Genomic DNA, 25,957 nt, shown 5'->3' with positions numbered 1-25,957 from the left:
ACAATTAAACGTCCTTTCCTTACCGATCAGTAGAGTACAGTTCATTAGTTCACTGCACACATGTACCTCTTAGATATCAACGATCAATGAGGCACGTAGCATCGTTTTTTAAAGTGTATGGGGGGAGGGGGGTAGAAAATTCTAATCCGTGGTGGTGGGGGCTGGGGGAGGGAGGTGGTAGCGTAGTATATACCTATAACTTCAATTTCACTCTTAATTTTCTTATTTTCATTTCAATTTTTTATATGTAAATTTAAGAAAAATAGTTGCTGCGATAAAAAGTGGGGTTCCAGTCCTCCCTGTCCCCCATGATACGTCCTCCCTGTAATCTTTGAAACAAGCACATACTGACTGGAGGGATATGTCTTCTTCTTATATGCATACAATTATAGGGAAAATAATACAAGCTAACTGATCCCTCCCTTTCCTGAGACAACAGAAATCAGATCTTGATAACAATGATAAGTGTACTGCAATTCCTGGAGCAGGCACGTACCAACTTGGGGGGGGGGGGGGGGGGAATCAATATGTCTTCTTCATATATTCATAAAATTATGGAAAACATGATATTAGCCACATGATCCTTCCCTTTTTTGTGACAACACAAATGTGATCATGAAATTTGATGACTGTAAACAATTTCTATAAAAAAAATCTTTGAACTCACTAAATATCAATTGAGCAAGATACATTCTTAAATTTTTGTTACTTGTCAAAATATTTTTTAAAATGTCTACCCCTTTCTCTAATGGGGCCAACAGACATAGAGAAAATGTAATGTTTTTCAAGCCTAGTACCATTTAAAACTACAAGAATACCTTTACGCCTAGGAAAGCACAAATTTTTTTCTCTATGACAATATATATGTTAAGAGTATGAACTAGATTTTGTCAAAATATATTTTTATCCTAGATTTTGGTCTTGATTTTAATCAAAACAAATACTTGACCCAATTTCTGTCCCATTTGAACAGGGTACGCACACAGATATGGAGTCTCTGATGATGATATCAAGTGGGCTGACAGTAGGTGACAGGTTCATCGCTGTCTCACAGCTTCTTGGGGGTTTATCTTAACAGCTAGTGATAGAGATATGATATGAATATTCTCTTCTTTGTCTTTAACACACCCTGAAGTATGACATCTTCTATCGCTGGTAAAGAATTAAGGTGGTATGCATGTATACAGTAAAACTCCTTTAGAACAAAATTGGATGCAGAGAAATCTTCGATATTGTGAAGTATTGTGAAGTCCCCAGAAAAATCCTGAACATATCCATTCAAAATTCTATGATTATAACCAATTCGGATAAATAACGAATTTAGGGATATATGGAATTGAATTTGGATCATGCCAAAGTGAAAAATAACATATTTTTTTCTATATTACCAACTGTTATACCTTTAATTTTTTAATTTTTTCTAATTTGTATAATTTCGCAACTTGCAGATGACACCTCGATTATCCTGGATGGAAGTGAAGAAAGTTTATTAGAAACCATTTCTACATTACATAGATTCTCGGAAATGTCCGGCTTGTGTATTAATTATTCAAAAACTCATACTGTATGGATAGGTTAAAGTACTATATTTACACAGCAAGGTGTACCGAGAAACAGTTGAGTGTTTCTTATGCAATGTCGTCTTTAAAGCTCTTTTATGAAACACAGAAATTTATTTCTTATAAAAATGGTGAAAATGAGATTTTTGATACTCATTGGAACATCTGGAATCCAATTCTTACTTGAATTTTCTCTCTCTCTCTCTCTTTCTCTCTCTCTCTTTCTCTTTCTCTCTCAAAAAAAATTTTTTGCACTTCTAAATTATTATATTTAAAGCATCATAATCATGCATTGTATGTCTGCAGAATGTGTGAAATAAAAAAAAAAAAATAAAAATAAAAAAAAATAACATATTTTAAAACTTTAATAACAAATTTCTTTATAGCTTAAAAAGTAAGCAATATCAATTGACATATTAATAGTTTGAATGAATTTATTTTCACATTATTTGTTCCATTTACATTCCAATTATGGGTTTTAAAAAAATGTATTTTCATTTTATGAATTTAAGTGTGGTGCAAGAAAACATGTATATAGCAAATTTGCTATTATAATACTTATTATTAAAAATTCTTTAAACAGCTATAATGAATTACAGATACAGCAAAATAAATCCACTGGTCTCTCCGACTTTGCTATATAACCAAGTTTTACTGTACTGACCAAAATCATGCAAATACAATCTATGTATACAAAATATGCTAAACAATGTAACAATACAGTATTGATAAGACTAAAAATAAATTAAAGATAAATAAATGAAATGAATACTTTTGAGTTTTTGATTTTATTTTCTAATCAAAATAAACTTTTTAACAAATAATAAAGTATCTATTCAAGAAAATAGAGTAAAAAATATAATATGTGGGCGGAATGTTTTAGGAGACAGAAGTACTCCTGAATAAAGTGAAGAACACAGATCAGAAAGTCCGGAACACTACGGTTACTATGACAACAGGGCTGCTGCGTCATCCATGCGACATTCACGGAGAGCCTGGGCCAGCACCGAGGACTGGGCTAAACTTCCCTCGCGACTCTTCCATCTCTTCAACATGTTATACACCTGAAAATGGTATGTGCTTGTCTTTTTATCGATAATACAATCATGGGTTGGAAAAATGAGTGTATATAATTAGGTAAATTTCTAAATGAAAAAGTATTTTTAAAAATATGAAAAAACACTGAGATTATAGGAAACATGGTGGGCAACCCAATATTGATATCACTCACTTTCAAACATGAAACATAAAATGATACATGGAAACAATTAGACCCATTTATATTTGTTACAATTAAGGAGAATATTGGACCATTTGACCTCATATAAGTTAAGTAAAATATATATTCATAGCCATGCCATTGTAAACCAACAGTATTAAGCCTATGGATCTAACAACTTCCTGAAAGAACAAATTAGAACCTAATCAATGTCTAGTTGCATGCATAGCTACCATTAGTAGCCGTTTATTCAATCTAATCTTTCACCTGTGTGGACACAGAAATGTGGTGCTTCAAAAACCCCAATTACTATTGGAGAGAGAGAAAGAGAGAGAGAGAGAGAGAGAGAGTATTTTATTTAGTGGCAGTAACCTGAAAACTTGGACTCTGGAACAAGACATATCAATACATCAATTTATTGAGAGACAAACAAATTACAATCACCGTACTAATTTAAGTATGCAGCATCATGGGAAATATGGTATACAAAGTATTCAAATAACTGTCATCATTTCTATTCTAGGGAAGGTACATTACTCACATTTTAATAGGGGTAAATTAATTAATTCAGCATACCCCTGGTAATTATGGAACAGCCTAGTTACCCTTTTTTACTGAAGTATTAATTTACTTAATTAAATCAATGTTCAAACTGAATTTATCTATTTTTTGTAATAAAGCTAAATTTTGTAAATGAATGATACTGATATTTAGAAAATAAAAAAAAAGAATAAATCAAAAAAGTTACCAAGAAGCAACATCTTAATCATACACTTTAAAAGCAATAGAGAACCCAGAACTTCATGTGATTTCTGACCTGTGAGCGCTTGTCATTGTTCTGGGATTTGAACTCTTCAATGTCCTCAAACTCAAAGTCCAACTTGTTGGCGAGTCGGGCCCAGTCCTTGTTGTAGACCTTGACGGCAATCTTCTGCAGTGTCTTGTCGTCCGGGATCGCACCCCCTGCGACTGACCCCCCTACATTACTCCTGGGGGCAGGGGTGGGGCCAGTGCTGCTGAACTGTTTGTATAAAAAGGTTGAAAAGTTAAAAGAAACCCTCTCAGTGGAAAATCTTTGCCATCCCCCCTTCTTGAAAAAAAACCATAACAAAGATTATCATTTATTTAATTAATATGTACCGCATATTTCTCCTTACTGATCTGTGTTTATAAAAATATAAACAAAAACATAGTAATGTGTGTATATTAAAGATAACTTTCAACCTTTCAACATGTGATTATGAGAAAATAAAAGTTTTTGCTGTAAAGAAAACTAATATTTGTCTGCGCAGATCTAGACAATTTTTCCGGGGGTGGGGGAGAGAGGGGGGTGTCAGAATGTTATTTAAGTTTGTCGGGGGGGGGGGGGGTCTTTTTATAATGTAATTCAAAGAAATTCAAATTTTGCAAGGGGGGGGGGGTCTGGACCCCCCTGACCCCCCCCCCCTTCTAGATCTGCGCATGGCTTGAAAAATGAAGTTGTGATATAAAATCAAAAAATGTAGTACTGTACATGTACTTGTTTGCCTGTGATTTGGTGATTAAGTGATGAATGTGTACTTATATAATGCAGGTACAGGTGAAATCAATAGTTCACAGGTGTAACATCTGTTCAGCTGCCATAAATAATAGGATCTTTTTTATCATTTCACAAGATGTGTCTTTCTGTAAAATTTGTCATATATGATAATACCTATTAAACTGATAAACTGTTGACATTTCTCACAGATATATAAAAATAAGGCTTAAATACAAGATTTTTAAATTAAACTTTATCAAAGAAGTGAAATATTAAAAATGCAATTGTTCAGTTATATGAGTGAAGTGATAAAAAAAATAGTGTATCAATTAAACTGGAAAACTACCAATCCATCAAAGCCATTTTGGGTTTTTCTGCCTGTAGCCATCTGTAAGAGGTCATTAAGTTAGAAATATATCTGTAAACATGTGTGATATTTTGATAAGAAATGCAAGGTAGCCAGGGATGAAAATCTGATATGCTTGCAGCTGATCATTGAGTGAAACTTGATTGATATCACTGACCCAGGCGTAACACATCAAGTCGGACATCTATCTGTCATCCTTATGTGATAACAATTTAAAAGTTCATGTAAAAGAAAGCTAATTGTATCACACAAAATCTTATTCATTGTAATGATAAATAAACTTTATTACATGAATATGGTATATACCTCACCATTAACTATAACGTAGAGAATAATACATACCCTTTTCCATATTACAGCCTGTATCAGCCCGAGACTCCAATATTAGTCTGAGGGCCGAAGGCCTGAGGGATGATATTGGAGAGGGCTGATACAGGCTGTGATATGGAAAAAGGGTATCTATTATTATATTTATTACATACTTAGTAATAAAATTAAAAAAAAAAAACATCAACTTGAACAAATTGATTTTCAATTTCATGTGAAAGTAGTCTGTTCATACATGTATATTAAATACAAATATGAGATCTAATTGTTTTAACAAACATGTAGCTGCAGAACTGAAATTTCCTCAGGTTTTAAAAGTTAACTGCTCCAAAACATTTGCTAGCATTTGAAGTTTTTAACTGTAACTTAAAAATGTTGACTGTAACAAATGTTTTATTTTTTGTCTGTAAACATGCTCAAATGCCATCATTTCATTTCAATGTCAAAAAAGGCAGACGAGTTCTGCAAGGGGTGTGATACGGATAGGTATCAGCCCTAGGGCTGCTTGATAACCTGTATCAGCCCCGCGGAGGCCGATACGAGTTGTGTGATGTCATCTGTATCAGATATGCCAAAAACCTGTATTTATTACTAGTAATAAATGTACATAATTTTCAACTAGCTCTACATTTGACTGCTTATCGCTACATATATAAATATTTTGGTACACCTCACAATATTATTACCTCAGGAAGCTTGTTGTGAAGTTCTTGCCTCATATGTGAGGGCAGGAGTTCAAAGTTCAAGGCCTCCTCCAACAGAGGTTGAGGAAGTTTGAGGCAGCCATTTAAAAAATTCTCCTCATTGACTGTACCTGACAGATAGAATTAAACGAAGAAAAAAATAGCCATGATATATGAATAGAATTAGACCAAAACTATATTTGCTGTTTAATGAAGATGGCAGATAATTTTTATAATCTCTAATAACCAGAGAGTCAACCTGTTCTAAAGCAAGACAAATATTTTTGTAATTTTCTTTATCAAAATGACAAAAGCCTTTTTACAGCAATAATTGAATACTTGGTATTAATAATCCACTGTCTATAAATGATGAAAGGTGGAATATATATAGGGAATAAATGAAATTCAGCATCATTAGAATGAAGCTGTCCCTACCTGTGTTATTGGGGTCCATGAACTGATAAAGTGTGTTCACCACTCTGTCAATATTCTGTTGGTTGAAGAAAATCAAAGTGTCTTATATTTTATCTTAAAACTTGGTTACAACAAGTTTACTTCATTACATTTGTAATGTCTGAATAGAGAATTTGGAATACCGGTACTTGATTTCACAATGCTCATATATTTTTCTGAAAGACCTCCAAGTGTGCTTATTGAAGTTTTTAATATTTGTAACCAGCATATTTTGTAAAGTTGAACTTAAGAAGAATAGAATAATTGGATGTTAATATATGTGATGATCAATTTAAAACAAATTTAACAAATTTTGCTTTCTAAGCATTTTTTTTATATGTTCAATACATAAATTGTTTGCTAAATCAAATTTTAATAAAGTACTCTTTTTTTTTTAAACATAAGAATCACAAGTCCTTACTCCTTTGTCCTCTGGTTGAATATAAACTCTCTCAATAATCTTCCTAAAAATATCCTTGGGTAAATTGTTACCATTGTTCAACATTCGAAAAATACCTAGAAAATGCAAAAATGAATGGCATATATGTTGCATGTATAGTTACATGTAATTTGTGCCGCAAGAAAAGAATAATGATCGATATTTGTCGGTTTTCCCCCTTTGTTAAAATATAGGTGGCGCTACGAACGTTTAGGTTCACGATCTATACTTCCGGTAGTAGCTCGTCACTGTTTTGGTGTTTACATTGTTATCGTAATGCCTACATGTTGCTGTGTCCCTGGGTGCTCAACCCGCGGTGGATTGAGTTTCCCTAAAGACAAAAAACTGAAGAAACTCTGGGTGTTAGCCATCAAAAGAAACAGCGAGGAGTTTCGCTATAAACAATGGTGTCCTCAGCCACACAGCGTTGTCTGTCACAAACATTTTCGGGAAGATGACTTCATATCTGTAACTTCGCACGGTAAGTTTTCTCTCTGATATGTTGTTTCATTGGCGTTATAACAATTTTCAGTTAATTGAATTTGTGTTTTGGTATTAAATTTTTATAATGAGTGAGACTGTTTTCACTGGGCGGAGGGGGGGGGGGGGGGGAGGGGGTTCGGATTGCTTTGCATTGTAATGTATTGATGTCCCGAAAATGAAAAAAACGAGAAAGTGAAAACATATGTGTCTTGATTATTTATATGTTGTATACTTTTGTTCGTTGTTGAATAATTTTTTACTTTATTTTCATGAATTGATTGGCCATGTTTGAATAAATTGGCAGATTCAAAATATGCAATGAAATTGACAAACTTGTGATTATGTTACAAAGTTTGCTCTTCCATGGCTATTTTGTTTTGTCATAAATCACAAAGCATAGACCCATATTTAACTTGAGCTGACAGAATGTGATGAAGAATGATGAAGAAAATCAATTTCTTGGAGGAGGAATGTCACAACATGCAGGATAAGATTTATTATTTTCTTTTATGTTAAATGTTGTTATCAAACTTATGAATCAGATAAAATTCATTATAATATTTATAATGATGAATGTTGTTATCAAAATTTGAGAAAGAAATGAAATGGAAGAAATTTTTCACTAATTAGAACTGAAGCTTAATATAGTCATAGCTTCAGGTAAAGCCTGTCTGCTATTGAGAGAAGATGTAATCTGAGCTTTTTTTTTCATAAAAGAAATTCATTATAAGACCAGCAATTTGAATAAATAAAATGAAATTGTATTAATATTTGTTTTAGGAACTGATCCTTTGAAAAAACAAAGAAAGGCTGATGCGATCCCTTCAGTTTTTCCTTGGAATAGCTGCATCAAACAGAAAAAAGATGAGCGAAGTGAGCGAAGAGATGTGCGCAATCTTAAAGTTGAAGAGATTAAGAATGAGGCTGAAGAACCATTAGAAGTATTGATGGATGATGCTGATATCTCTGATGTGGCAAACTGGTGTACTGTTGATTCAACAGACAGCAACTTAAATCAGGACGAAGATGCATCAAATTTTACTGAGTTGGAAGACAAGGAAGAAGTGTGCTTCACAGAGACATCATCTCAAACCATCCCTACACCTTTTTTATCCATAGAAAACTTTATTGATGACCATGAAGGAATGCTATTTTACACTGGTCTTGCAACACACACAGATTTCCTTTTCGTTCTTCATAGTTTAGGTCCAGCTGCTTATCATCTAAGATATCTTTACAATCAAGTTCAAAATTTGTCAGTTGAAAATCAACTGTTTTTAACTTTGATAAAACTAAGACAGAACCAAACAAACTATGAATTGAGTCGCTCATTTGGAATATCAAAAACTACAGTAGACAACATTTGGATTACATGGGTAAATTTTATGGCAAGACAATTTAGAGAAATTAATTTCTGGCCTGATAGAGACACAGTGAATTTGTTTTCACCCTGTGACTTTTTTCAAAAATTTCCCTCTACAAGAGTTATTATTGATGGCACTGAAATCCCAGTCAAAAAACCAAAACCCCCTGTTGCTCAACAATCTACCTTCTCAACTTACAAAAACAGAAACACTGTTAAAGTGCTTGTTGGTACTACACCTGGAGGACTTATATCATACGTCTCCCCAGCTTATGGAGGGTCTACCAGTGACAGGCAAATTGTTGAACGTAGCCCTTTAACAAACATTTGTGAACCAGGAGACTCGATTATGTCAGACAAAGGATTCAATGTCCAGGATTTGTTTGCCCCAAAGGATGTTAAGGTGAACATTCCCACATTCTTTAAGAAAAAAAACCGTATGTCTAATAAAACTGTTTTAAGAGACAGAAAAATTTCAAGCAAACGTGTTCACATTGAGAGGTTGATAGGGCTTGCGAAAACATATAAGATATTAAAAGGACCCCTCAACTCTACGGAAACAAAATTAGCAAGTGAAATTTCTTATGTGTGTTTTATTATGTGCAATTTTCGAAAGTGCATTGTCCCTAAACATGCATAAATACACTCTTATTCAAGTTGAAAACTTTCAGTATTTTGCTGAAAACAAAAAGTATCACATATTTATAGATTGAAATTTTTTATTATCAAAAAACACTTTTTATAATTAAACAATTGTGCACTGAAAATGTATCCAATTTGTAAGTGCTGCATATTTCAATCTAGTGTACAGTCAGAGTTTTATGTTCAACTAATATACAGGGAAGTCTAATGTATACCAAGAATTCCACAAGAACTCAATAAGGCACATCTCAGCATTTAATCCATTTGTTGGAAAAAAAACCTATTCAAAACAGCTTTCTTGAAATGAGTCTCAAAGAATTCTTTCAATTTCTTGAGCATGTTTTCAATAAAATGTTCATCTCTAAGTATTGTAACTGTTTTTATGTCTTTTAAAGTATAAACAATAAATGTACATTCCTTCCTTCCAGAACAGAAGAGCTGTCCTTGCACTTGATAGTAATAATCATGAGAATTGTCAAGCTCTAAGTTGTCATTAACATAATTAAGATAAGGTACAGTTTCCTCTGATATTTCTTTGTTTTTTGCTGAATAGGGACATTTGATTTCAACTAATCTGTTGTCATCAATGACTGCATCAGGAGATGCAGCCAAGTAAGGATGTGATTTAGACACAAAAATACCACACTTTTTGGTTTGAATACCAGATTTTTCTTGAAATTCCTGTAAAGCAACTGATTCATAGCAATTGCCATGTAAAATAGCAGGGGCAAATAATTGGGGGCTATGTTTTGTCAAATTTTTGGCAACTTTGTTTAGATCAGTTTTCTCAGTTGCTTTACAAATTTTTCCAAAGTTAGAGGAATGAATTCTCTTTTGACGTTCAGTATGCCATAATTTATTGTTACTTTGTCCACATGTCTGTCTTTCCGTCCGCATTATTTCATTGTCAGTTATGGCAGTAATATTCATATTCCGAAGCCAGTTGTCGGAAAGAGAACCTTGTAGATAGTCATGGTCATTGTTTAAAGCCACTTTGTTGGCATATGAAAATAGCTGAGACACAGGGAAATAATCAAGATTTGGGTGATTTAACCACACATTTCTGAAAATGTCTTCATGTCCAGCAGCATTTTGAAATTCTCTTGGTCGAGGTTCAAAAATGACATTAAGGTCTTGGTTAGCCAATGGTAGGTCTTTGGCCTTGATGGGGCTACCCTTATAACGTTTGGTATGATGAAATGTTTGTAGGTTTTGAGTACATGTTTCTTCTGTTACTATGTCTCCACACTCACTAAACATTTGTAAACCAAACAACACAGTAGATACATGCTTACACACAGCAGATGGGCCCATCCCTGCAGCACATTCACACTGGCATTGCACAATACATCCATCTACATCCACACAGACATCCACTTTGTATGAAATGCTTTTCTTCATCTCTGCATGACATTCAGCTCTCACAAAAAACAAACCAACATCACACGCCAATCGCACATATTTCAGAAACTTGCTCTCATATATATACTTCACATGATCATCCACACTTTTCCCCATTTTCCCTAAATATGCAGCAATAGCTTCTTTCTTTACAGGTGTAAATTGTGTGTCTTTGTTAATATCTTTGTACTGCTCATAGCAGGGCACTTTCATTTCATATTCTCTCTCAACATTCTCACTGCTACCAAAATTACTGTTTCTGTCATAAGCTTCTAGTCTGAAAATATAGACCATAATAAGTTTAATCTTTTACTTAATTCGGATTTGTTGTTATTTTTCTAATTCTTTTCATTCAATTATGTGCTAAAATGAAAGACATTTTTCCTTGTGTATATTCAAGTTTGTGTTCAGTATTTTTTTTTACTTCAAAACAATGTTCCATGACTTAACCCTATAGCTACAACTGTAATAGTCATTTGCGTAAGTAAATATTTCTCATACACCAGTTAAAACAACTTTAAAACATTTATATTTCATTTATTCACCACTCTACATGTCAATAATGTTTAACAGAGGAAATTATGGTTAAATATCGAAGCGAGTCAGACCTTTCGACAAGCTCTCTTTTCCGACCGGAGACTCGCGCATTCCGTCGACGCAATTCGTCTTTTATATCTTTGAGGCACCACGATCCGTAATCAGCCATTATGTATAATGTTTAAAGGAATCTGCGAAGCGAGTTACGATTGAAGGTTAAAGTGAAAGTGATCTTCAGTCGCGGAGGCGAGAATAGCGTTGAACCTAATCGTTGTGAGCGCCACCTATAATAAGGGGTGGGTAATTGGGAGTTTTATTTGCCATTGGGGTCTTTGACCCCTTAATGAAGATACGTTCAAGTTTCAAACCTCTAAGCTTGTCCTCTGTGTTTGAAGTTTCACACCATTTTAGTCCACGGAGAAAATTCTCAAATGATATTGTTTTTGTCCTTGGATTTATGAATTTCTTCATTATCTACCATAAATCAAGATATTAATTTGATTAAGCATTAGAGACTTACCACAGCTAGCATTTGGAAAAAAAACCATACTGAAATCTAATTCATATTTAGATAACAAATTAGAAAGGTTTGGTTATAAATGATCTTACATTTCGTGAGAAGGCATCCTGATATACTGGGTGCTGAGCAAAAGCCTCATCAGATAATTCCCCTTTATCGGAGCATCCTAACTGCTTAAATCTTAGCCACAGTCTTTCTACTTCAGCAATACTCACTGGAAAAAAAAAGTGAAGTGTAAAACTGACAACTCTTTATTTAGAGTCCAACAATTGCATGATAAAAATTAGAAAAATAGCAGAGAATATTAGTGTAGAAAGTAAACTGTGATTACCTTATAAGAATAAGAATGGGGACTAAGAGACAAAATTTGTAGGATTTTCATTAATGACATGTATCATTGTAACAGGATGGGAGATGGGAAAATAATGACAGACCAGCCCGGTTTCAATACCAGTGCCAGATAGCTCAGTAAATCAAGCACCTGACTAGAGATTCAGGGGCCTGTGTTCGAATCCTGGTCTGTTGCGTCATTGTTTCTCCCATCCTGTTACATTTTTTGCTGTGCCTGCCCCTGGAACTTACAGGTAAAATCCTGCCAGGGAAAATCTCTGAGGGCAAAGATCATTTAAGGGGGTTAATTGTAGCAGTGAGACTGGTTCAAATACCAGTGCCATTGCCCAAATACTGTAAAACTGGTTATTTAGATGTGGGGAAAATTTACACAAGTTATGCAATTAGTTTAAAACAGCTTTAAAAAAAACCTGTGTATGGTACATAAAATAATTAAATTCAAATTTTAGAGTGGTAAATAACAGAACTGCCTATTTAATACCCAAGCGTATTGTTAGACTACAGAAAACGTGTACTTAACCACCATTATAAATAAGCACTTTTACAGTTAGCTCACTTTGTAGAGCACTTTGCTAGAGACTCAAGGGGCCTGGGTTCGAATCCCAGTCTGGTCCTTTATCATATCTCCAATCTCATTACAATCATAATTATTAAGAAAAAAGTATCTTTCAGCTAATCACCCAAGAATTCTTTATTTTCATTTAGACATTTTCAACTACTATGAAAAAATAATACAGTAGTACCAAAATATATAATTACATCATGTTAATTAAAGTATTAACTTACATTCAGTAGCTACAGCGTGTATTGTAATCCAGTTTGGTTTTTTGGGATCTGTGTGTTTAGTGCATGCTTTTGTTTCTGGGACTATTATCTGGCTAGTAAATGCACCCATATTTTAAGTGATGGTATTCTGAAAATACAAAATAGATTCTAAATACAATGTAGTGGGAGGTACAGATTGAATCAGTTAAAACAAATTAGGCCTATTATTTTTGATTGCAAAGTTAAGAAAAGTGGATTTTAAAAAAAATCAAAAATTAATGACAGAAAGCGTGAATGATCTCTCTCTCTCTCTCTCTCTCTCTCTCTCTCTCTCTCTCTCTCTCTCTCTGTGTTTACATGTTGATACGGCATACCGGAATGGAAAGAAAGTCTATAGAACTAAAGTCGGAAAGAGAACTGCAAGTTCCGGAAGTTTTTGTTGTTTTTTTGTTTTTAAAGTGAATTTTGGATTTTTTTAAACATTTAATTAAATTTAACGATGATATGTTTAACTCAGTTTAAAGATTGGTATCAACTATATTGTTTTGTCCCAGGATGTATAGAAATTTATTTCGACAGGCGATAAACACATTGTTACGCTCTGATTGGCAAGGAACGACAACTGTCACGGTGAAAAGTTGTCTTGGTCTGGCTGAAGACGAATGAGAGTTCAATCCATGTAAGGCAAGTTTTTATTCATATTTTATGAATGAGAAATGTTAAGGTTTAAAGAATGTTTGCTAGGCATGTAAAACTTAACAGTATCTGTGTTGTGATATTGCCGTCGTAACGTGGAAATGTGTGAACGTGACAGAGTAGAATGAAATTATGGCGTCGACCATGTCTGTCAAAATTACGACTGAATGAAAACTGCATTGATATAGCGAAGATGGAAAGTTAGACGTGTTTTTTTACGATATAACTCGGGTTTAAAATTGATTTACACCTGACTAAGGGGTGTATTAGTAAACATTCTATGAATTTCCATGTTTATAATAAACAAAGATACGTCACGTGTCTGATAAAACGTGACATTTAGTCTGTGCCAGAATTTCTTTTAAAATTGCTTTTTGATATAATTGGCCTGTGATCAAGTATGGTGATAAAGGATTCACGGATTCTCAAATCACTAATTGTAAGATAGACCCCTAAGAAAGATGTTTACCCCCCCCCCCCCCCCTTTTGCAATCCAATTCTATCACAAAGTAGTACATAGCTATAGGTAAAATGTACCCAGAAATATCTAATTGACATTGATTTCGTGAAACAAAGCTATGGACAAATCTGCGTATTTCAAGACCAAGGGGAATGACTTTTTTTCCCACTGGAAGCTAGGAGAGTGACCTTTGCTTTAATACTTAAACAAACATAAACATTCCATGGTCAGGATGTTTTTCAGGATCTATGTCACAGCTGACATAGACTTAGACAGATAAACTCTTATCTGTTGTATACCTGTGTTTCAATACTCAACTGCGTATATTCCTAGCCTATTTAAATTGAATAGCCCGTTTGCCGCCCATGCATTTATAGGACAGATTTTCATTGACGGCTAGTGTCTGTAATAACATATCCCTTTATATTTCTGTGTTGCTGCAGATAAAGATGGAACAACAAAGAGTCCAGCTGGAAAATGCCCTGAAGGAAATAAACGAAGTGAAAAGGAAGCTTCAACAAAATGTCTCCGAGGTGAGTAATCATAACATCAGATCAGGAAACAATTAAATAGATACAGATTATGAAATTTGATTACTTTTTACTTTGATTTTAAAAAATAAGCAGTCACTTTTTAATTGTACATTTTTAACTGCAAATAATAAAAAATGTATTTTTTTTTTTCATTTACAAATGAATACTACAGTTATTTGTAAGTTGACTAGTTGAATGATTAGTTGTTTTACAGAGAAATTAAAAGAGGAAAGTTTTATTTTGTAATGATTATAATTTTTTTCTCACAAACAAAAAAATCTAGAAGAATTGTGGGAGTCAGTTAACTGAATAGCACTGGGTAGATTTATGAACTTCCTTATTTTTGAAGGGGGGCCTTGTGGTACATGTATATACATGTACCATTATATATATGCTGTATTAAATTAAAAAAAAAATTCCCTGAAACTACAAATCAAAATTACTTGCACATTTTCTTACAGACCAGAGTGTTAAGTTATACTGGTACATGTATTGTCACAAATTATAATTGTCATAAATTGTTACTGTTAATAGTACACTACAGATATTACCTTTTGAATGCACAGGTAAAGTTACAAGTTCAGACTGCAGTGAGCCGCAATCTTGAGGCGTTGAGGAACCGCGAGGTTTGGCTTCTGAACCAGGTGGAGCTTTTACAGAGCGCAAAGGACGAGGTCCTCAGTCGCCAACAGGCAAAGCTTCATAAACTTCTTGGATTCATACAGACCCAGAAAGGGGGAACAACTCTGACAAGGTAAGGAGAGAAATGGGTGTGTTTAGTGTACTGCAGAATCATAAGAATGTGTGGTGGCTCAATTTATTTGTTGATTTTATGGTTTTCCTTTTCCCTTGAATTAACAATCCCAACAAAATATTAAACATAGTCTTTGCAATAACATCCCCGGGAACCTTTTGAAAATTGAAAATCTACAAAACATTGAGAGTTTTTTCACATTATAGGCCTCCTGTATGTACACATGTTGCTACATATTTTTAAAATGTAGAGATTTTGAAATATGGTACACAAATTATTCTGTTGCAAAATTTGGAATTATAATCAAAACTTTTCTAGTCTTATTTTGAATTGATGCACCAATAGCAACCAAAAAATCTACATTTAAATAATTTTCTTTAATAACTAGTGAAAGTTTTACCAAGTTAAGAAATTAAAAAGAAAGAAATATATCTACCTGTATATAGAATTATGATGATATTCAGCATTATATAAAGTGAAGCAATGAAGACATTCTTTTATAGAAAGAAAAAAACAATCAATCTTTAGAAATTCAATTTTATTTAGAATTGACCCAAGTGACTTAAAGCCCGAAGAGTCTGCCTACCTGAACTTCCGATGTGACGCTAGCTCACTGCGTGAGAGCATCAACAGCTTCGGTAAGATCGAGGCCAGTGGACTTCCTCACGCTGTGTTTGTCCAGGCCGGGAATCCCTCCACCAGTCTGCCGAAGCATGTAGAGGAGTATGAGGACGCTGAACAAGATGTCCTGTATAAGACCCTGCAGGAGATCCAGCAGGCCAAGACCTCTAGCTCTTGTGTAAGTATGATAGAACGTGGAAAGAAGGCTGGGTATCAGTGTTAGGCACATATATGATGGGAGGGATGAAGAATTGGAAGGTACCCTTTTAGATTTTGGTTAAGTGCAGTGAAAGGGAAAGGGAACCTCAAGCTTTTGCTAGGGGGAATATTTCCAGGTCTTGACGTAAGCTTATTGGGTTGTTGCAATGACCTTCAACTTATGTGGTTGAGACAACCCAAATGTGCTGTTGAAGACATTTGGAATGGAGGATACCCTGCATATATTCTGTACCACTGAAAGGGGGAAAATACCATGCAGTTTTTGATCAGTGTATTGAGGATGCTAAAGGAAAGCATAATGAATTTCAGTCAGTGATTATTTATTTTGCATGACATGGTCAGGTTTGATTATTACTTGAACTTGAGGCTGTGAGAGATCTATTTTATCAGTGTGTTTAACCATTTCATGGTTTGTTTTTAGATTGATGTCAGAATCCCTAAGCTCTCCCCTCGAGCCGATGACTGGCTGGCCAAACCCTCCACCATTTCAATGATATCCGTTTCAGAACCCAAGTTCACCATGCCTAAACTGAGCAACAAGAAAGATGATTGGCTGTACCAGTCTGCCGGAAACAACAGCTCGAGTTCCTTATGCTCCACCACAAACAGCGTCTCCTCCATCATGTCGGGTCATGTCTCGTCCTTGACCTCAAGTCACAGTGTTCCGTCCTTGACCTCGGTCGGGACATTCTCCAGTACCCAGAGTTGGCTGAAGCAGATCAAGCAGGACCAGGAGGATGAGGATGACTTTGAGATAGTGGAGACAGGCGGATCTAGCGGTGAGTGGGCAACGAAGGCCACAAAATGATTGTCGGGAATTTTGGCAGATGGATTTATTTTAGTACAAAATATCCATAAATACTACATATCCATCATATATCTTTATCTGCTATATGCTTAACTCTTTCAAAACTTGAAACTACCATAAAATATATTAAATACAATGCCATATTCATCCAAATAAGATGTAGTACACATATTGTGATTTTTGATGAGATTTTGTCTTAACACCATGCATAATAAAATCTTATAGGGTACCTGTAAATCATATAAAGAGAACTTGCAAAGCTTAACAAATGCATATATGTACATACCAGTTCCAATGCAGAAAAGAAAATAAGTAGTACATGAGTGAATAGTTTACCACATTGTGAACAAAATCGTGTAGAAATTTCCATACTTCTGCTGCTTTTTATAGGAACTCCAGAGACAGACATGGATTTCCATCATGATTTTGTCATTTCTCCCTCCCACTCAGCCCCCAATCTGCTCCAGTGGACATACAAACCATCCTCCACGGTTTGGCTCAAGTCCAGGCCCTCGGTGGGCCCCACTGATTGCAAGTCACATGACGTTTTCCAGCACTACTTTGCCACAGTGTCTCAGGACTCCAAACACTGGTTAGCCAAGAAGGTCAGTGCTTGCTAATAATGTTTTTTGACATTCCATATCAGTATAAGCTTATAATTTTTTTTGGGGGGGGGAGGGGGGGGGGGGGCAGGGAAATGTTTGTTTGAGTTTTTTTGCCAGCCCCTAAAGAAGTTTATTTTCTGTCCTCCTCTCTTGAAAGAAGTGTTCAAGTAATTTGAATTAACATTTACTGGAGAGCAAACTTACCATGTTTTTAATTTTCTGACCATGACCGTCATATCTTACTATTAAAAAGCTCAGAGGAATCAAACAAGTTATTCGATTGGGCAGGGAAAGTGTTTGTCTTATGATCGTTGTTCTAGACTGCTGTTTCAAAGGCATAATTTTAATGGTTTAATTCTCTACTAAGAGATAAGGCTTATTAAACAAACATGAACCATCATGATATTATATTAATATATCCTGATAGTAACATATCTGTGTGTTGTCTTTGCAGACAGAGAACTGCTGTAACCAGGCCTGTCAGTCCAAGAAGCCTGTAGACATTGAGAACCTGGGGTCCTGCTTGGGCCATGACCACCCCAAGGCCAGCGACTTCACCTGGCTGTGTACCGCCAGTGAACCCTGTAAAGGTGAGATCTGTCAATCACTGAGTGTGGTCGCCTGCATTTCGATAATCTGTTTTATACTCTGTCAACACACTGTACTAGAGTCATATAACAACTGTACAATCCACTGTTATTTTTTACATCAAAAAATGATTATAAATTTGTGGTATTAAAGTGCTATTAATTTGATTAAGGGCAATAACATTATCTTTAATTTTTTAGACCCAAAAAGTTAACAGGTTTAAATTGAAAATTGAGTTATTCCCCTTTTCAAAGTAATAGATTTATTCAAGTCGGCAGCATTTGACATCATGTGGGAGTGCCTTAGAAACAATCTCTTTTATATTGCTCCTGTGATATTTTACATTAATGAAGCATTTGTAGATTATAAATTGAAATGAAATGAGGTTGGGAAAAAAAGACATCTTTTAATTACAAAGTTTCTAAAAAATTTTTGTAGATGTAAAAGAATGCTCTACAGAACCGAGCTGTTTTGATAAATTTCTCCAGAAAAATCCCACCTGTAAACTGACCAGCACAGACCCAATGATTGACAAGATGAGGAAGACTTACTCCGGTCCAGTAGACACAGGTGCTTGGTTACTTAAAGCAGGGAGCATTCAAACATCTCCAAATGCTGCTAATTTCAATCCATTGAAGAAGTACCTATCAAATACCAGCAAAACTAGCTCTGATTGGCTGAAACCTTGCTCACCCTCCAAAGAGGCCCCAAGAGAGGGGATTTCATTTAAGCACATTGATACAAAGTTATCTTCCTGGATCATGGCCTCGGATAGCAAGATGGGGGTTGATTCTTCGGAGAACCAGAAAAAGATTTTACCCTCATTTGCACTTAAAGATAACCAGAGGTGGTTAATGTCAAAATCGGATTCAGGTACCGGTTCAAGTAGCTGGATATCTGGTTCAGAGAAACAAAGCCAGAAAGGCATCTTGTTTCAGAGTTTCGATCAAAACAATTCTCAATGGCTGATGAAATCAGGACAGACCGTTAAATCTTAAACTGTAAGGTGTGTCTGGCAACAATGACTATTTCATTTGGGTAGAAATTTCTATTTGCCATATATTTTACTCATAATGATATTACAGTACATGATACATGTACTATGTGTCATGATATATGTGTCATGAACACAGATGTAGTTTAATATGATAATACTGGTATATTCATGGAAAGCATTTTTATTTAGAGAAAATGTTCTGTTTGTTTTTTAATATATTGTATAATTTTTTGCATGTAAAATAAATATTTTTGTTTTGAGATTACAATAAATGCCTTTAGCATTTAGATTTAAGATAGGTGTTTCTTATATATATTGATTATTATTCTTGAATCATAAGATTTCATTTGGAGAACAATTCATGAATAGTTCTTGATCTCTTGCCCACAATTGTACATCCTATACTTTTATGACTATTTGAGACAGTTGTGTATACATTGAATTACATACATGTACCATTGAACATGTAAATTTGGTACAATCTGCAGAAATTTATTCTCGTCAAATTGATGACCTATCATATCTACTAGTATATTTTTCTTAATTATATAATGTTAACTGTCCAATGATTGTCAATTCAAGTAATTGGTGAGCAAAATGTGATGATTTCTTGTAGCAAAGGCCTTGTACCTGAGGGAATAGGTCTGGGTCCTATCTATTGGTACATATATACTTACCTGTGAAATACATAGGTGATACACACATGCATTTAATACCATATTTCCAATATGTTGAAATATATATTGAAATGGGACTTTTCTTTTTATCCTTATTCACCTGTGATAATATATGTAACTTGTCTATGATTTATATATGTTTAAAATGTGTGTAGTATTCAGCAAATATTTGAAAAATATGAAATATTAAGATTCAAACTTTATTGAATTGTTTAAAGAGGCTATTCTTTTCAATGTACTGTACAATGAATCCATTGAACAGAACTTGGGTCGGTTTTTTTCTGACAAAACTTCAGAAACAATCGTAATGCACAAAATGACCACAGATCAAGCAAGCTGTGAATATATATGTTGATTTCTAAAACAAAAGGGGGAGGAGCAGAAACATGAGCTTTTTAAAACTTTAAAATTTTAAAGTGCACGTCAAAAACCTTGCCAGGAGTGCATATATGTACTTGTTAGCATGGGAATAAGTCGGTGGCAGTGAAAGATGTCTGCGAAAAAAGTCTTTCGAACAAGTGATGATTGTGAATATATGGGATTTCACTGTTTATTGGAAATACATTTGTAAGCACTAGTAACTGTAAAAGACTTAAGTGTCTGTTGGAGCTCCGGCTGGCAAAATATCTTTAATAGTATATTCACTGGGGAACATTAATGTGTAGCCCAGGAAAGGCAAATAATAAGCAATCACAAGTGTGATCAACGATCAATATTTGGGGCAAAGAAATGTCAATTACAGAACAATGTATTAAACATATTTGTAATAGCTATCATAACTACATGCTTTTTTATACGGTTTTTTAAAAATAATTTTTTCGAATTTAAATGGCTTTTCATGGAAACTTTACAAAGAAGTCGCGCGCGTGCGCGTGCGTGCGCGCGTGTGTGTGTGTGTGTGTGTGTGTGTGTGTGTGTGTGTGTGTGTGTGTGTGCAAGCACGAGCGCGCGTGTATTTGGCTTATTTGTGACTCAGTGTACTCATAATTACAATTGACAAGAGGGAAGTAGTCATGCTCAGCATTTTTCTATAAAAGTTAATAGTCTGTATTTTAAGCACTTTTAACCACTTTATCTAATGGTTAAAAAAAACACCCCCATGATGTCCTCTTCAGACACAAAGCATCGATTTTCTCTCTCAGTTGAGGGGGGGGGGGGCAGACCTACACCCAAAAATCTTGACAAGCAAAACAAAAACAAAAACAAAACAACTTCTATGTATGACATGTGAATTAAAAAAGAATGTCTATTTTTAATTTTAAAAAAAATCCTGATGTCCCGTGACTGTTATTTTATGCAACATATTTTGGCCCTCCTTAAAGATTTCAGAGTCCAAGTTTATAGAAGCTTGAATTTGGTTTCGCTTTGATGGACTTTATTAGAATTTTATATATAGCCCAGTGGATAAGCTTGTAAACTCGAGCATCATTTCTCCAAAATAGATCGATTCTTAATAGCATAAGTCGTATGCGTTCAAAAGTGTTTTCATCCAATTGTTGAGAAAAATTTCCGCATAGCCCAGATATATCCTAAGAAATATTTTGCACTCGTTATACTTTGTGCCATTATTTGCCCAAGGGTAAAAAGCATGTAAAGATGCTGCAAGAGTGATATCACAGTAATCATAGCGGTGTAATTCTTAACTCTTGAAATTATTTGTAAATATTTCCACATTATGTTTATTTGCATATTTTACCCTATATATTACATTTATATATATATACTATTTATATTCCACTCCTGGGTCATACCTTTGGTCCTTGGGTAAGAGTTTGAACAATTTTTATTTACACTGCATCAATTATACCATAATTAAGTAGGTTTTGAAAAAACAGATTTAGGATAATTTCCCCGATATGAAAACGTTGCACCTCTCCCGAGGCCCAGTTATTGGTCTTCAAACAATTTTTATTAACTCTGCATACATCCGTGCATTGTAACACAACTTGCATAGAATTATCACATAGTTGAGTATTACAGATTTTGAAAAGATTTTGAAAGATATACGTGTACTAGTATATCTTATAAATCTTAATTTTGTTACCAGTTTTGACCCGTTCATTGGTCTGGAGATCAATTTGAACCTCCTCAATATCAGGGTGTTTGCTTAGTATTGCCACAAATTGTAGCATATATAGTTCCTTAAAACAAGAGGCCCATGGGGCCACATCGCTCACCTGAGCAACAATTGGCGTTCAAAAGATATTGTGCCATATGGTCCCTCGGTAGAATAACAAAAAATAAATATTGTCAAGTATTCGAATTTTACACTTATTTTTGCATACACGTAATATTTGACATTGTACCTTTATGAAATACTATTTTTTACCAGAATAAGAAAATCCTACGCAAGATATAAAACTAAACATTTGGTAGGGGTACACTGTTAAGTTGTATAAAACTTCCAATTCCCTATATTTTCGTTCTGCCCCTCCCCCCCCCCCCCCCACTTTGTAAAGCGATCAAAATATATGAGAGCATATAGGTACATTTGTTTCATCAACTACTTACTTGTTATTGTATTTAAAAAAAATATATAATAGTTATTGTATTTTATTTTTAAAATCCTACATGTACAGATGTGAAGAAGAAAATTGTACCTCAATGTGCTCAATTCCTCAAATTAAAACATTCAAAAATTTAATTTGTCTTCTCCATTATAATTAAATGACTGTTATTTACCTCGCGTACAAACCAGGATAATTTTCCGCTGTGATATTTTCTTAGGAATAGCGATAATTATTTTATCCCCATAACAGAAATGTGTCAGAACTATGGAAACTGTTTTAAAGAAGTCGTTTTTATTTACTCGTGTCTGAAAAACTATCAAAATTGATGTAGATTTCACATTATTTATTGTATAATGAGGGGACCCCAGAGAGTAGGTATATACAGAATATCATTCTTTTATTTTGTTTGTACAAGTATTTAACATACTCTAATTCATATAGAATTTCTAATGTTCAACCAAAATTTCAGCGTCAATCGTAGAATTATAAGCAAGATACAGAGCTCACAGTTTCCCTAGGTTTCAGTCATATTTTGTTGATATGACTTTATTACATTCAGCTTAAGATTTTTAACTTGGTATTTCCTATTCAGCATTTAAAATGGAAAAAAAGAATGGCCTAAGATTTTCAATTCTTTTATTCACTCAAGACCAGTTCATTAGTATTTAAGGTTCAAAATCAGTTTATACAAATGTACACAAACACAGTCAAGGATCACATGTACAGTAGGAGTAATAATGACGAAAAAAGGTTAAGTTTACAATACAATAAGTTGTTAAAATTGGTTTCTGGCAGAACAGACTTCTTAATAAATATTGATATATTAATAAATATTGACAAATTTTTTACCTTTTCAATCTTTAGTTTTTAAGATCTGTGTACAAACATAGAATTGTAAGCAAATCTCTGTATCCTGCTTATAATTCGAAGCTTAACACTCAAATATGGTTAGTAAATAGAAATTGTAAACAATTAAACACAAGAAACATGCATGCACTATAACAAATAAAGAACACAATTTATTTTTTCGAAATGAATCATATATATACATGTATATATACCTACATATTTCCTTCAGCGATATCAAACTCTATTTAAACTGAATAAACTCGAGAAAATGCCGAGCATCGATCTCAACAAAACCTATTGCATTAATCTACCATTACGCAAAAGATAAAGCCGAATTACCGATAGAATGAATTGTATTTCAGTACTTTTTTGATACATCAGATTTTGCTTAATTTGCGCAGGTAAACAGTTAACTGTTTGATTTACCGAAGTCTCTGTTTGAATTGATACGTAAAAATCACAAAATACAAGAGTTCCCAGGTTAAATTACAAAGCATAAATAATGAAAACGAAACGAAAATCAGAACAAGCTAACACCAACGTCATGTGTGAAATCTGTCAACGCATTGAAATATTTAGCCTCAATTTACTTCACAAAACCGGCACCAATATATTTTGCATGTTTCAAAAATTTCCCTTCATACACGAACTGTTGCATAACAAGCAAATTCATCATAGTCAGATCGACCCTTTTTCGTATAATGTCATGGCTGCTTTAAACAAAGAACCTCGTTTTAGAAGTATGGAATACGAGTCTTGGTAAAATGGGTATGCAAACCCGGGCCGTGGCAAAATAAAAGCCGGGGCAGATCGGCAATCGTCAATTCCAAATACGCATTATTTTGCGGCAATATTTACAGCGAATACAAATATAACTGGTCCATCAAATATCCTGAAATTTTAATGAGATTGGCAGATTAATAACTGCCAATCTTTTGTTTTGACCAGGCCAAGTCTTGCCTACCCATTTTACCGGATGCCGAACCGAACCGAAGCTGAACACGCCTTTCCTTTATCATTATTTTCGTAATAACTCAGATTTGAAACTGAATTAGACCTTAATTTTTGCAATTTATATTTTCCTTCCCATAAGGATAATTTATGCTAAACTACGTTGAATTTGCCTCGGTAGTTCTTGAGAAGAAGATTTTTAAAAATGCACCCCCCTTTTTCTACAGTTTCAAGGTTTTCTCCGCTTTGAATACAGATCGGACTTTTATTTCTGCAATTTATATTCGCCATCCCATAAGGATGCTTTGTGCCAAATTTGGTTGAAATTGGATAAGCGGTTTTAGAGAAGAAGTTCAAAATGTAAAAAGTTTACAGACGGACGGACGGACGGACAGACAGACGGACAGACGGACGACGGACAAAATGTGATCAGAATAGCTCACTTGAGCTTTCAGCTCAGGTGAGCTAAAAAGAATGAAATAATTTACCCTTCAGTTTACATTAATATGTGGAATTTTGCACACCGACTGGAACCCTATTCTTGGTTATAGAATTCCATTTTAAACAATTAATTAATGAATTTGCTCTTTACCAGGACATGATAATACCATAATTTTTAGCATATTTGTACGTTATTCTTAAGGAAAAAGACCTCCACACATACATTTCTATGATACCCTTGAAGTGAGTATGGCCCTGATATTTACAGTTATGAAAAAGGAGATGGATGGACAAGGCCTGTAAAATGCCTATACAAGGACGGTTAATAATACTATAAAATTAAAATATCAACAACACTGATATTCTTTTAATAGCCATTCAAAACAATATATATTTAAATTAACATCGATTTGTAATTTTTAAATATGTTCAATATTTGAAAGATGTTGATTTCAACTAGCTTATGCGTATCGAAACCTCCAAATTGTGTCATTTTTATACCTTCAGTGCCTTCTTTTTTTGAAGTGGGTCTTTGCTCCATATTTTTGTCATAAATAAAGTCTGATGGAAAACAAACCGATTTCAATACACAAAAAAGTGGAGAGATGACCCACAATATATTAAACATGTCATTTTGTATCCAAACATTTGAACTTTAAAAAAAAAAATACAGGCCCGTATATTCATGGCCAAAGGCTTATGTAGCATTTAAACCACGAACTTTGTGACTGAAATAGCTCAGTGGTTAGCGAACCAGACTTTAGGTAACCTTGAATAGCTCGACATTTTAGGTTGTGGGTTCAATACCACCAAAACTTTCAAAGCTGAATATAGTGTAGAAAATTTTATTTTTGCAAATTTGTATTATAACATTTATCAAATACGTGTAGTTTTAACTGGAGAAAAAAAAATTGAAATTGTATTTTACGACTAAACCAAATGAGCATTTGCTCTATCTTACCCCCCCCCCCCCCATCTACCTTCTCTTCAGTTATGGAATGTCTTTGCAAAGTTTGGTTGATTTTGGTCCAGTGGTTCTTGAGGCAGGTTGAATCGCGAATGGGAAAGATTTACAGACAGACGGGTAAACAGACGGACAGACGATGGACTTGGCTGATCAGAGAAGTATACCTGAGCCAACATCTCAGGTGAGCTAAAACAGTAGAAGAACTCAAATTTTCTTGATTCTCGACGGTTGAAGTCAGGCTTGGGGTAATGCTAAATGTAATAATGGTATTACATTGCAGTGCATTTCATGTTTTCAAAGTAATGCTAGTAATGTATAGTGCCACAAATTTAGCATTACATGTAATGTAATGTACTGCATTACTTTCCAAAATCTAGTGTAATGCTGGCATTACATGGCATTAATTTGCATTACTATTGAATAACTGAAATTGTTTTTGATTAAAAATTATTTTAAAGAAGGAAGAAATAGTTCTTGAGATAAAAATATTTTAATTGTATTATTAGTTTTTTTAAGAATCCATTTTTAAATTCTCATTAATACTGAGTACTAGCTATAACAACACAATTCAATAACATTTTTAGAGTGTTGTTATCAAGGGTCTGAGATAACTTGGAAAGTTTGTGAAGAATGTGTCAACAACACACAATGCT

General features: G+C 34.2%; 3 protein-coding genes across 5 annotated transcripts; 2 read left to right on the top strand and 1 right to left on the bottom strand.

Moving 5' to 3' along the window:
• Positions 1-2,331: 2,331 nt before the first annotated feature.
• LOC105330847 (neuronal calcium sensor 1) lies at positions 2,332-13,020 on the bottom strand. Of its 2 annotated transcripts, XM_011432771.4 has the most exons (10): positions 12,986-13,020; positions 12,650-12,776; positions 11,602-11,726; positions 11,361-11,466; positions 6,549-6,643; positions 6,110-6,164; positions 5,678-5,805; positions 4,644-4,685; positions 3,596-3,799; positions 2,332-2,623 (listed from the first exon to the last, which is right to left on the bottom strand). In XM_011432771.4, the coding sequence occupies exons 2-10, from the start codon at positions 12,756-12,758 to the stop codon at positions 2,507-2,509; spliced, it is 981 nt and encodes a 326-aa protein (XP_011431073.2). In that variant the 5' UTR covers positions 12,759-12,776; positions 12,986-13,020; the 3' UTR covers positions 2,332-2,506. The 2 variants fall into 2 exon arrangements, with proteins under 2 accessions (XP_011431073.2, XP_011431074.2); XM_011432772.4 differs by lacking the exon at positions 4,644-4,685.
• On the top strand, positions 7,236-9,054 carry LOC136269852 (uncharacterized). Its single transcript, XM_066065271.1, has one exon. It carries the CDS (start codon positions 7,997-7,999, stop codon positions 9,050-9,052), a length of 1,056 nt encoding a protein of 351 aa, XP_065921343.1. The 5' UTR covers positions 7,236-7,996; the 3' UTR covers positions 9,053-9,054.
• An 8-nt stretch (positions 13,021-13,028) lies between the features above and the next one.
• LOC105330846 (nuclear receptor coactivator 4) lies at positions 13,029-19,203 on the top strand. 2 transcript variants are annotated; one of them, XM_066065269.1, is made up of 8 exons: positions 13,029-13,312; positions 14,228-14,317; positions 14,884-15,071; positions 15,618-15,870; positions 16,333-16,690; positions 17,110-17,324; positions 17,779-17,914; positions 18,351-19,203. In XM_066065269.1, exons 2-8 carry the CDS (start codon positions 14,234-14,236, stop codon positions 18,908-18,910), a joined length of 1,794 nt encoding a protein of 597 aa, XP_065921341.1. In that variant the 5' UTR covers positions 13,029-13,312; positions 14,228-14,233; the 3' UTR covers positions 18,911-19,203. The 2 variants fall into 2 exon arrangements, with proteins under 2 accessions (XP_065921341.1, XP_065921342.1); XM_066065270.1 differs by having other exon boundaries at positions 13,132-13,307.
• Positions 19,204-25,957: the final 6,754 nt, after the last annotated feature.

The sequence above is a fragment of the Magallana gigas genome, chromosome 7 (assembly GCF_963853765.1).
Source record: "Magallana gigas chromosome 7, xbMagGiga1.1, whole genome shotgun sequence".
Lineage (NCBI taxonomy): Eukaryota > Metazoa > Mollusca > Bivalvia > Ostreida > Ostreidae > Magallana > Magallana gigas.
This window is presented reverse-complemented; position numbering and strand designations above follow the sequence as displayed.

Coding starts and splice junctions, on each gene's coding strand:
- LOC136269852 (XM_066065271.1), top strand. CDS start 7,997: ATGGATGATGCTGATATCTCTGATGTGGCAAACTGGTGTACTGTTGAT.
- LOC105330847 (XM_011432771.4), bottom strand. CDS start 12,758: ATGGGTGCATTTACTAGCCAGATAATAGTCCCAGAAACAAAAGCATGC. Junction 6,644..11,360: donor CACAGAGGACAAGCTTAGAG/GTTTGAAACTTG, acceptor TGCATTTTCTAG/GTATTTTTCGAATGTTGAAC. Junction 3,800..4,643: donor AAAATGGCTTTGATGGATTG/GTAGTTTTCCAG, acceptor TTATACAAACAG/TTCAGCAGCACTGGCCCCAC.
- LOC105330846 (XM_066065269.1), top strand. CDS start 14,234: ATGGAACAACAAAGAGTCCAGCTGGAAAATGCCCTGAAGGAAATAAAC. Junction 17,325..17,778: donor AACACTGGTTAGCCAAGAAG/GTCAGTGCTTGC, acceptor TTGTCTTTGCAG/ACAGAGAACTGCTGTAACCA. Junction 17,915..18,350: donor CGCCAGTGAACCCTGTAAAG/GTGAGATCTGTC, acceptor AAATTTTTGTAG/ATGTAAAAGAATGCTCTACA.